The sequence below is a fragment of the Cajanus cajan genome, chromosome 4, assembly GCF_000230855.2.
Source record: "Cajanus cajan strain Asha chromosome 4, NIPB_CcT2T_4, whole genome shotgun sequence".
Classification (NCBI taxonomy): domain Eukaryota; kingdom Viridiplantae; phylum Streptophyta; class Magnoliopsida; order Fabales; family Fabaceae; genus Cajanus; species Cajanus cajan.
Window position 1 is genome coordinate 2058906 of NC_138520.1, and position 13595 is coordinate 2072500.

The following is a 13595-nucleotide window of genomic DNA, read 5'->3' on the forward strand; positions in this document are numbered from 1 at the left end:
GTGAAATAGACAACACAATTTGTTTCATTTATCAATTGAGAAATAGACAACAAGTTGCAACTCAATGTTGGCACATAAAGCACATTTTCCACTTTCAATCCTCCATCAAGTGTCACTGTCCCTTCTTTATTTTCCATTAGTTGTTTTCGATCTGGAAGTCTCACTGGACACTCAACTACGTCTCTCAGCCCACATAATAAACTCAAGTTTCCTGTCATGTGGCTAGAAGCACCTGTGTCTATGATCCCATATTACAAGGTCTCACTTTCTCTCTCAATGAATTCTCGTAATTTAGACACTTTCTCCTGTAGATCAAGACTCATCTCAAATTCTTGCTGGTACTTTTTGCACTCAACTCTCCCTGTGATAATGCGAATATTATTTTGCGTCAATCTTATGTCATTTCAACCCTGCAACTTAAATATATCTTCAAAATATCGCACCAGTGACTAGGTCAATGTCTTCCATTTTAAGTTCAAATTTTTCCATGATCTAAACCGAATTAGGACATGACTTCTTCATGAAAATATTCTTTTTTATGCTTTCATAGACACCATGATCCCCTCGATCACAATTTAGAGCCAAAATTATAACCTAAACAAAGAGAAAAAAATATAAATAAAAACATTGAAATATGGAATTCAACCAAGATTAAAATCGACGTTCAATTAAATCCAAATATACGAAACTAAATTAGAATATTAATATAAGCCATTAATATCAACACTGAGAGGTTGAAGTGACATAAACAAGATTTTAAGTTGAAACCTTATTATTGTAATTATAATTTCTATAAATATAAAATATTAAGTGTAATTAATAAAAGATATAATAAAGTGAAATAAATAGTATTAATAAATATTATTATTTAAGGAATATTATTTACGGAATTTTTTCCGTAAATAATATTTAGTTATCTACGGAATATTACTTATGGAATTTTTTTCGTAGATAATATTTAGTTATCTACGGAATATTACCTATGAAATTTTTTTCGTAGATAATGTTTAGTTATCTATAAAATATTACTTACAATTTTTTTTTTTGTAGATAATGTTTAGTTATCTACGAAATATTACCTATGAAATTTTTCTGTAGATAATGTTTAGTTATCTATGGAATATTACCTACGAAATTTTTTCTATAGATAATGTTTAGTTATCTACGAAATTTTTTCTCTAGATAATGTTAGTTATTTATGGAATATTACCTACAAAATTTTTTCTGTAAATAATATTAATTTATTCTAAAATCTTTAGAATATTTAACTTAACATCATTAAAAAACACCATTATAAGATTTTAAAATTTATTTTTAATATAATTATTTATAAAAATACTTTTAACCATCGTATTCACCAAAATATATATTTTTAATTAAAATATATTTTAAAAATTTAGTATCAAAATATTTATTATGATTTTAGTTATAATTTTTTTTATAATCTTTTGATTTAATATTAGATTTCATTTGATTATAAAACATAGTAAATAAAATATAAAATCTGTATCAGTTTATTTGATACAAATATTTAAGTAATTTTAATATATAATAAATTTAATATCAGAATATTTATTATGATTTTAGTTATGATTTTTATAATCTTTTGATTTAATATTGAATTTATTTTGATTATAATATTTTAAAGCATTTTACTTGAAACATCAATTAACATATTTTATTATCTTTTTATTTTAATTTACTGTAAAATAATTAGAATATTTAATTTAACATCATTAAAAAAATAACCATTATAATATTTAATTTTTTAATTTAATTATTTTTTATAATACTTTTAGTCACCGTATTGATCCAAAAATTATTTTTGATTAAAATATATTTTAAAATTTTTGTTAATTCATTATTATTCACTTATTTTATTAAAAAATGATAAAATATAATTAATTTTAAAGTAATTTAATAAAATAAAACTTTAAAATATATATCTAAAATCTGTAACAATTTCTTAAATACGAATATTTACTTCTTGAAGAATTATTTTTTTAAATTAGGAGTGAATAATATCTCACTAATTATACTTGATTAGTGTTTTAGCTAGTGTAAGGTTTTTAAACATGTTTATAAAAATATTTTCTTTAGAACTAGTTTATTAATATGATTGAAATAATTCTTAAACCAGTTTAGTGTGATTCATGATATATATATATATATATATATATATATATATATATATATATATATATATATATATATATATATAATTGAAAGTAACAATAAGGGTTATAAATTCAATGAATAAGTGTGAATAATTATATTTTGTGAAATCTCTTTAATCAACTACTTTTTTCAACAGATCAGTTTGAATCTAAAATATTAGTTAAGATTTTTCATCATGATTCCATTCGTGACCAACATAATATTGGTAAATTTTTCTTTGATTTGGAAATATACCCAAGTTTATGTAAATATAGCATTTTTTTTTTCAAATCATCATGATAAAAAAAATACATTGCTAACATTAAATATTTAACTTTTAAATAAAAAAAATCCACTTATAATTATTTAACCGGCCATTAATTAAGAGTAAGGATTAATAAAACTGATATAACATACTCATTTTAAAGTTTATAATAAAAATAATATCAAACATTAATATTATAATTATTAAATTTAAGAATGAATACTTTAAAATACAAAATTACATATATGTGACAAAAAATAGTAATTTAGAAATATTATTTTTTTTCAATAGTAACATGACCTTTTTTTTTTGTCAATAGAATAAGACATTTTTGTGGCCAACAAAAACAGAAATAAGACTAAAATCAAATCAAATAAGACATTACTCATGTTGGATTGAGCAGTTGGATAGGCCAGAGAAGTGGGTTACTGTTTAAAGCCCAAAAACGTGTTCAAAAAAATAATGGTCCTCATAAACGAAACCCCTAAAAACCCTAACGTCGAAGATGTCTCTGCAAATGCCGAATCCTAACGCTGAAGTGCTGAACAAATCCGCATCACTTCACATGAACATCAATGCCGCCAAGGGTTTGCACGATGTCCTCAAAACCAACCTCGGTCGCAAGGGAACCATCAAAATGTATTTCTCTCTCTCATTACCTTTTCCATTCTTTATTTTCTATTATGTTTTCGCTCACTCTCTTTGAATCAGGCTCGTTGGTGGCGTTGGTGATATAAAGCTTACCAAAGATGGAAACACTCTTGAAAGAGATGGTTAGTTCTTGCCTTTTTTTATCACTATTTTAGGCTTATTAGTTGAGATCTACGAGTGTGAGCACGTGAAAATCGTTATGGTGAAAATCGTTATTAGCGATCGATTTGAAATAATCAAATAGCGACTGATTTAACGATCAAAATAAGTTATCACTAGAAAATCGGTCGTTGCTTGATTGTGTTTCATGAATACAAAGGTTGCGATGGAACTAGCGACTAACTAGCTATTAAATTGTAAAAAACGTTGCGACCAAATTAAATTCAGTTGCCAAATAAGGAATTTTGATTTTTTTAGCAATGAAATTGAATTTGATCACTAAATATTAGTTAAAATTAGTGACGGAAATGAATTCGGTCACTAAATATTAGTTAAAATTAGCGACGGAAATGAATTTGGTCCCTAAATATTTGTTAAAATTAGCGACAGAATTAAATTTGGTCGTTAAATATTAGTTAAAATTAGCGACGAAATTCTATTTGGTCGCTAAATAATATTTAAAATTAGCGATGAAATTGAATTCGATCGCTAAATATTAGTTAAAATTAACGACGAAACTATATTCGGTCGCTAAATAAAAATTAAAAAAAATATATTGCTTAAAAGTGATAATAGTATTGTTGTTGAGTATCAATCCCATTTTCTATTTTTGTAAGAGCAAAACATTAACTTATAATAAAAAAAATATTTATATGCACTCCTACATAATTGATGCCAATAGTTATTTATGTGAAAAAATATTTAGACTTTTTTTTACAATTGAATTTTTAGGCATTTTCTTAATTAGAGTATATGAATTTTTAAAATTTCTTATTTATTTTGATTCATATTTATAATATATATTTCTAACTTATAATAACTTTAGTTTTAAATAAATTTTTATATTTAATTTTTATTGATAGAAGAGATGTGATATCTCGAGGAAAAAAAGAATTATAACATCCTCTCTCTTTCTAATAGAAAAAGTACAGATATATTTTCTTAATTATTAGTATTTCTTTATTGTTGTGTGATAAAATTGATTATTTTAAATTATTTAACTAGAATCTTATTAATAATTTACTATATAATTTTGATATTTTTGTATAACTAATATCTGGTTTTAAACTTGATATGAAAATATTATGATGTAACTAGATAAGATTTTAAATTAGTATTTTATTAATGGTTGATAATTAGAAAATAAAATAAGGATAAATACATTTTTTGAATTTTATATCTTAGATTTAAGATGAATAAAAATATTAAGTTAATTAATAATTTATTTAAAATGTTAAAATTTAATTTATAAAAATAATATTTTAAAAGAGAAGGGTTATAATAACATCAGTGTAACTTTTACTAAGTATTACATCACTCAATAACTTTATATTAAATGTAAATTTTATAAATTCAACCGCTAGATTGAAAGTTTTTTACTCTTAGATCATATATACAAAATTTTATATGAATTCAAGATGATTTGATACTTCATTATTGTAAAACAAAATTGACATAATATATATATATATATATATATATATATATTTCAAATAAAATATGAGCACTTTGATTACTTTCAAATTGTTGTTCAATTTTAACAAAACTTGATATAAACATATAAAGTGATATGAACTTTCAATCTAACGGTTAGATTTACAAAATTCACATTTAATATAAAGTTATTGAGCGATGTAATATTTAGTAAAAGTTATACCAGTGTTATTATAACCCTTCTCATTTTAAAATTAATAAATTATTAATTAAACTTTTAAATTTATAATAAATAATTGGCTAAAAACATATTTTGGTCCCTTATAATCTTTTTTTGTTTCAATGTAGTCACATTTTTATTTTTGGTCTCAATTTAGTCCCAAATTAATTAATGGGTTTCAATTTAGTCCTAATTTAATTAATTGGTTTCAATGTGGGACTTCCGTCCAAATTTCTTTAACGGTGTTAACTCTTGAGGACGTGGATGCCACATAGATGCATACGTGGATGCCACGTAGATGAGAATTTTTTAGGCTAAAAACTTATTTTGGTCCCTTATAATCTTTTTTTGTTTCAATGTAGTCCCACTTTTATCTTTGGTCTCAATTTAGTCCCAAACTAATTAATGGTTTCAATTTGGTCCTAATTTAATTAATTGGTTTCAATGTGGGACTTCCGTCCAAATTATTTTATTATATTTATTTTCTCAATTTTTATCATTTTATTCCTCTAATTTTAAATAAGTTACAAAAAATTATAAAGTGATATTTAAATATTTCTTCAAACAGAAAGAGAAAAAGAAAAAATTATTACTCTATTTATAAGACAATTATATTTTATAAAAATAAGTAATTTTAAAATTTTTACCATTAAAAAATATTTTCAAAATTATTATATTTTTTAATAAAATTAATAAAAAAATATTGGTAGATCCTTCAATTTTAAATTGCACAATTTTAGTCCCTCGAATATCATAATAGTATGATTTTAGTTTCTCCCATTAAAAATTAATAATTTTAATATATATATATATATATTTATATATAGTTTTAAAATTAAATAATTATTTATGTATTCAAATTAAATAATTATTTATCTATTCAAATTAACTAATAATTTGATAAATATAACTTGTTATATATTAATATACTTTTACAAAAATATAAGTATATAAATTACAAATATATATCTGATCTTATATATTTATATTTTTGTAAAAGTATATTAAGTTATATTTATCAAATTATTAGTTTATTTATAAATATAGTAAAATTATTATTGAAACCAATTATTAGTTAATTAATTTGGGACTAAATTGAAACCAATTAATTAGTTTAGGACCAAATTGAAACCATTAATTAGTTTGAGACTAAATTGAGACCAAAAATAAAAGTGGGACTACATTGAAACAAAAAAAAATTATAAGGGACCAAAATAGGTTTTTAGCCTAAAAAATTCTTATCTACGTGGCATTCACGTATGCATCTACGTGGCATCCACGTCCTCAAGAGTTAACACCGTTAAAGAAATTTGGACGGAAGTCCCACATTGAAACTAATTAATTAAATTAGGACTAAATTGAAACCAATTAATTAGTTTGGGACTAAATTGAGACCAAAAATAAAAATGTGACTACATTGAAACAAAAAAAGATTATAAGGGACCAAAATAGGTTTTTAGCCTAAATAATTTAAATTGTATCATAATATTAATTTTAAATAGAAATAAGTAGACTGTTAATTATAAAAGTAAGTATATATAAATATAGATTAATTAAATATAATATAATTATTATATATATTATTATATATTTCTAACGGTCCGGATACATCAAAGTGAGAAGGGTCCAAAGATAGTATAAGTATGAGATTGGAAAGTTGAGGATGACTTAAATGAATTAATGTGTATTACTTATACTAACAACATGCATCTACTTTTCGGTAGCTTATCTCATCAAAACATCACAGTTAAACGTGCTTGATTTGGAGTAATATAGGGATGAGTGATCTTCTGGGAAGTTTCCAAAAATTGTGTAGTTAAGGACAAAACATGTTAAAAAATAAGTATTGTGAAATAGAATCCTTGAGATGCCAAATATGAGTGGTTCGTAGCGACCAAATTTGCGACGTCTATAAAATTTAATAAAATAAAAAATAAATATTTAGCGACCGATTTAGCGACTGATTTATTCGGTACTAATTTGGTCCCATACACTTCAGCGACCAAAATCATTGCAACCATTTTGCGACCGAAATTTTTGTTCGCTAAACAACGACCAAAAATTTTTCTGTCGTTAAACAGCTTTGCAACCAAGGTTTTAGCGACTACTTAAATTCGGTCGCTAACTCTGTCGCTAAGGTAAATAGCAACCGATTTTAGCAATTTAGCGACCGATTTTGGTGGTCGCTAAATTCCATATTTTTTGTAGTGTCGTTTGTTGTTGGTTCAACAAATCCAAAACCCGATGGCGATTATGATCGCGAGGACGACTATGGCACAGGATGATGCTAGTGGAGATGCAACTGATGCAGCTCGAGGTGCATCCGACATTGTCCTGACAAAGCCTGGTCTCACACACGCACACACAATTTCCTGTTTCCGATTTTGTGATTCTAGGGTTTCACTCCCATCAACAACAACGATGGTTCAGAGGCTCACTTACCAGAAGCACCATAGCTATGCTACCAAATCATTTCTACTGATGAATTTTCAATTGGAGTGATGGATGAACCTTCATCTTCAACATTGCTAGTTAATGAAAATCATAATTTTGAGTCTACTATTAAAACTCACAAGCAAGAGTGAAAAGATGTTAATGCTTAAAGGACTATTATAGCTATGAATATGTGGACGAATGCTATTTAGAAGGATATGATATTATGGAAAATTATTATTATTATTTATTCAAATATTGTTGTTTTTATTTTTATTTTTGCCTTTGACTCTTTTTAAATTTGAATGTATGAAAAAAATCTTGAATTCTTATTATATGTCAAAAATCTATGAAATTTTGTAAAGTTCACAAAGTTTTGCAAAATCCATTAAAATCTTAACTTAAAAGTCTTGCAAAATCTATTAAAATCCTTATTGAAAATCTTACAGAATCCTATAAAATCTTAAAAGTCATAAAAATTCTGCAAAGTCTTTTAAAATTCACAAGACTTTTTTCAACTAAAAAAGTCTTTTAAAATCCTAATCCAATACGTCCCCTAATTTATATTATAAGATCGGTCTGTGACTCCTTCCACAATCTTCGATCGGTCGAAGATTTAAAAGGGTACAATTATTTATATATATATATATATATATATATATATATATATATATAACTACTAATAGTTATAATAAAGTAAAATTATTCATATAGGGAGATGACCGTAATTAATGTAATAATATAATAAGGACAAAACTAAGCTACACTAGCAGCTTAATTATCAATTAATTATAATTTATTTTAATAATTAATATAATCTTAAATGTCGATTTTTATTGCGTAAGTTATTAATTTTAGTTTAGGGTATAGGTTGAGTTATAATATATATAAAACTTATTGTACAGCAAGTAAGAATATTCTCTTCTGCTTATGTTATTATGTTGACTTGAGACATTATGATTTATGAAACACGATTACCACACGGTATAACATATAAAAATGAACGTATTCAATCCTCAATTTCCCTCGTCCTTGGCTGCTACAATGTCAATTATCTTCTAGAGCTGTCACTTCAAAAGAATTGGTAGTTTCATGTGGGTGTGGTGGCAACACCTCCATTGAAGAGCAAGAGAGAGGTATATCAATGTATTGCAACTTCGAAGCTCTCTAATTTGGACTGCTAGTGCTAGCAAAAAGACGTGACATGGGATATACCAAGTTACCAACATGGGTATATGTTGGTTATTAAATCAATCATATTATTGAAAAAGCTTCATATTTAAAAATTCACTCACTTCAACATGGATATATGTTGAATGCACCGTGGTAATACTTAACCATTAAGTCTAGATTACTTTATTATAATAGTAGTAATATTTTATTATATTACTTAACCATTAAGTATAGATTACTTTACCTATAAAATGCTAGCTACTTGTTGTACCATGATCTCATAAACTTAAATGAACCGATCATGAATTTAAATGAATCAATCAAATTATGTGAATATTTAGCGAAGAAAGTTACGCTTTTTCTCCTTCTCTCTTAATTTTACTTCCGTTACGTGAGGGAGTTTTGTTTGCTTTTATTTAACTGACAGTGTTTAATAATTTATAAAAAAATATAATCACTATAAAAGAAATTATCATGTAATGTCACATGTAACACAATATTTTTTACTAAAAATTAATTTTTATCAACATTATAATATAATATATATATATATATTATCAAAATTAAAATATAAATATAAGTTATAGTAACATATAATATATCAAAATTTCATGTATATCACAAATTTTAATTTGGAACAAATAATTAAAATTTAAAAAATGAATATAATCATTATAACATAATTTATTCAATTATTGTGATATTTTTTATTTTATATATAAAAAGTTCAAAAAACTAAAAATTAAAAAATATATATGTAAATAGGATTATTTTAAGCGTAAGTATTGTGAGCAAGCTATGGTACATGATTTTGTTTAATATATAGTTCACATGTATTTTTTTAGGGAAGCATTATGTTCAAACTAGATATAATCGACAAAGTTAGTATGTGACGATTTTAATGTGTCATGTTTAATTTTATTTTTGTTATAGACCGAAGACAACTTTAGTCGTGTACAAATATTATATGAACATCAAAACTCTCTCTCTCTCTTTTAAATTTAATTTAATTTATTTTCATTTTATTTATAAATATTTAAAGTAATTAATGTATTTAGTATTTGAGTTTGAAATTATTAACTGAACTAAAATATTTTGTATCAATCGATCTATGTGATTGGTAGTTGATGTTTAATTTGATTACTTCTTTATTTTTTAAATAAAAAGATAACGAGATGATGAAGTTATCAAATTAACATTAACTACCAATCTCATAGATCAATTAAACATCTCGTTATTTTTTTTTAATTCAGAAAAGAAATTTATTTATTTTTTAAAAGTAAAATATCTCACCAGCTGGGAGAAGACAAGAAAGAGAGTTGATTTTACACGCAGCATCAAGTTTGATTTAAAAGGGAAACTAGCATTCCAATAAACATATCTATCTTCTCGTGTAGAATATGGATATTTTAATTCTAATACAGTATACAATTTTATTATCATAATTTGAATTCGAAGAACTAATCAGAAATTATTTTGATATATTTTATGATAGTTATTATTAAAATTACATTTATGATTTAACGATAATGTATATATTTTTCTTATGATCGAAAACTATCTAATCCCACCGCTACACTTCTATTCAGATTTGACTACGATAATTAAATACTAGTAATGATAGGCAAGTCAATATAAATAATTAACACTATTAATATAAACTGTAATTTCCTAAAAATAATTATCGTATCCACGTGTCGTGTTGTATTTAATACTCATATTAGTCATACCCGTATTCAGCAACATGACATGTTACCCACACTGGCCCTCTGAAGTTTAAATTGCATTCTCATTAAAAAAAATAAAATTAAAAACAAGAGAGACTTTACTATAGCATGACGTTTGGTTTTTTGCTTTATTCCTGTAAAAAGAAGTTTTCTGAATTATGATCACATTTTAATCATGGCTTCCAAATTTTCAATGAAAACGCATTCGTTTGTTACTTTGAGCACGAAATAGGAGAAAAAGCACCATACTCTCTATCATATTCATTCTGAAATACTCTCTCTTATAATTTAGAATTTATCAAAATTTATAAAAAAAAGTTATTAAATAAAACGCTAAACTTATCAACTTTTGAATTTTTTTTTTAAAATTAACTAATTAAAAAGAGTATGTCTAACATTTTAAAAAAGATGATATCATATATAATTATTTTTGTTATGAAACTCATCCAGGTACTCCACGTATACAATTTCTTTTGTGAGGATTCTCAACAATTTGGAGTCGAAAAGTTGGTTATGAATATGAAGAGAAAACAATTCTGTGACAAGATACAGCATAATTGTTGTTAAAATTTGAGCAGGACCAAAAGCAGATGAAGGAAAATGAAGGATATAACTACAAAGATTAAAGCTATATCTGTAACTAATTAAAAAGGATTAAAGCTTCTAATAAAAATACGGGTTTGGAAACATTAAAAGCTTTCCTGCATGCAAAATAAGCTTCATTCAAAACGATAATTAATCACTAACCCAACAAGACAAGATAGTATACAGCATAATATTATCTCTATCCTTTTTTATATATTTGTTCAACCACTGGCATCATATATATATATATATATATATATATATATATATATATATATATATATATATATATATATATATATGCTTCAATCTTGATTATTGTTGAGAAAAAGCTTCTGCTTCTGCTTGGAGGACTTAACATGGGTGTGATATAATATGACATTAGGCTTTACATCAAAGTCCCTAACAAAACGGTTCTTGGTCCCTGCATCGACTGCATCTGATGCTTCAACAAGGTCTTTAATTGCTTGTGGCATAGCTTGCCCCTTCATCATGTTCTTCCAATACGCTCCCAGGTCTTTTCTTGCACAACCAAAGTTGGCAACCTTTTCACAAAAAACGCTTTTAAGAGCTTCGATAAACACAAGATTAATATCTGCTTGAATTTGCTAAAAGTTGAAACGAAATAAGAGAAAGGTTACCAGGAGAAGAGAGAAAACTACGATAACAGCAAAATTGGACTTCATCTCTGCGGACACCTTGCAAGAGTTGTCAGCCTCTCGATGTTTCTTTAGGTCTCAAGTGACCAACGATCAACACTTATTTATGTTTATATCGTATCTCAACAGTAGGAAAAAGAAAAAACCATAGTGCATAAATAGTTAAAAGTGTTATAAATAAGCATTTTCTTTTTCTTTAATATCATTTTTATTTTATTTTTTTAATTACACAATAAAATTAACTTGTAAAATAAAAATCATATATTTTAATTTAAATTTAAATATATTTTTAGTCTTTCAAATTTAAAATTATTATTTCTAATTTCTGTAATTTCTAAAAATATTATTTTAGTCCCTAAGTTACCAATAAAATATTTGAAAATGATTAATTAAGACAATTATACAATATTAATTAGATTTAATATGATATTTTCATTAATAAGGACACTAATAGATTTTATATAATAATATTTGATAAATTTCTTAACAAAATTTAAATATAAAAATTAAAATAAATTTTTTTAAAATTACAAAAATTAAAAATAATAATTTTAAATTAAAAAAAAACTAAAAATAAATTTATTTTAAATTTAAGGGACTAAAAACATATTTAAACCTTTAATTTAACATATGTGAAATATTCAACACATTTCTCACATATTTACACATTTTGATTATAAAAATTATAAGACTAAACATTTTATTGATGATCTAAAAATATATCTATAATTAGTGACATAATACATCTAATGAGAGTTACTAAAATATATAAATTTAATATTATTTTAAGAATTTAATTAGGAGCATGACTTAACTTTATAACATTGATTTTTTAAGTGAGGATTATTTTTTATTTATTATTTTATATATTTTAATTAAATAATTAGTATGAGTTGCGATCTCCAACATTTATTATAATAATAATTTTTATTTCTCCGTTGTATCTATCCTAATATACCTCAAAATGGAATGGAGCATTGTGATTTGACTTAATTAAATTGTTAATTTGATGGTCGAGGATCAGATGGTAGCCAGTTAGGTAGGGAACGATAAAGTGGCTAGGCTGTATAATAGAAAAAGTTTTGACCGACAAAAGAAACGACAACTCTGTTCGCTTGCGCCTATATACAAATGGGTTAATTAAACTTAATTAAATCACTGTATAATATAAAGGAGGGTGGAATTTTCAACAAAGGAAAAGTGACAAAGAAGAATACTAAACATCTAGAAGGAAGGAATAAGAGAGATATAAAAAAGATAGGATAAATAATGTAAAAGAAAAAGTTGAAAAATAAAACAAAAGTATGTGATAAAAAAAGCCTATGCAAAGAAAAGAGGGAATTTTTTATTTATGAATTAAATACTATAAACAAAAAAATATGTATAACAACTAAAAAATAAAATATTTAAACTCAAATAATATAAAATATATTTTTATCTACATTCTTAACAGAGCTGAAATTACGTAACAACGACGTTTAGTTTAATTTTAATTTTTTTTTATCAACTGGTGACCGCAGCAACCGGTTACACGTGTTTGCAAAAGTAATAGAAGTTGGTCACAATTTCCTTATATTTTACTGTAACCCGTTGGAGCAGCCGCGGTCTAAGGTAATCTGTGGGCTATTTGTAAGTTACCGAGATGGAGCCATAAAAGGACAGATGGGTTGAGATAATGGTTAAATCTGCGTACTTGTTGAGAGAGTTGCAACCTTAAACAAGATTAGTTAATTTGTAACCCATATATATGTTAAGAGGAAAAATGTTACAGAAAAGGTGAATTCCATTGATAACAAGAGTTGGCGAAAATGGGTTGTTTCGAAAGTCAACTTGAAATGTGCATCACTAAAAAAATGATTATGATGATGGTCATAAAAAAATATCAAATCAAAATCTAGTTGCACTTGCTTTTGTTCCCTATCATAGGTTCATGCACGGCATATCTATAATAGCATATGCTTGTCTTCTACTTCTTTTTTGCGTAGTAGCCCAAAGTCAACTATTTTTGCATAGTTAGGGTCGGTTGTGACCTATCTGGATCTGATAAAGTCAACTATATTTCTGCATCAGGTGGCCTACTTGTCCTTATAACAATTCATTCTTCCAAAAAGGGTTTCTATCGCCTTAAATTC

The 13595-nt window shown here is 25.0% G+C and overlaps 2 protein-coding genes across 3 annotated transcripts; one reads left to right on the plus strand and one right to left on the minus strand.

The window, feature by feature from the left end:
- The first annotated feature begins 2515 nt into the window (after positions 1-2515).
- LOC114915405 (T-complex protein 1 subunit zeta 2) lies at positions 2516-10843 on the plus strand. Of its 2 annotated transcripts, none has more exons than XR_014433591.1 (3): positions 2516-3061; positions 3134-3195; positions 10670-10843. XR_014433591.1 is itself a non-coding variant. In XM_083073893.1 (3 exons), the coding sequence occupies exons 1-3, from the start codon at positions 2928-2930 to the stop codon at positions 7169-7171; spliced, it is 273 nt and encodes a 90-aa protein (XP_082930019.1). In that variant the 5' UTR covers positions 2656-2927; the 3' UTR covers positions 7172-7932. The 2 variants fall into 2 exon arrangements, 1 of the variants encoding a protein (XP_082930019.1); XM_083073893.1 differs by lacking the exon at positions 10670-10843 and adding an exon at positions 7095-7932 and having other exon boundaries at positions 2656-3061.
- Positions 10844-11109: 266 nt separating this feature from the next.
- On the minus strand, positions 11110-11490 carry LOC109792339 (uncharacterized). Its single transcript, XM_083073234.1, has 2 exons — positions 11467-11490; positions 11110-11412 (listed from the first exon to the last, which is right to left on the minus strand). Exons 1-2 carry the CDS (start codon positions 11488-11490, stop codon positions 11110-11112), a joined length of 327 nt encoding a protein of 108 aa, XP_082929360.1.
- Positions 11491-13595: the final 2105 nt, after the last annotated feature.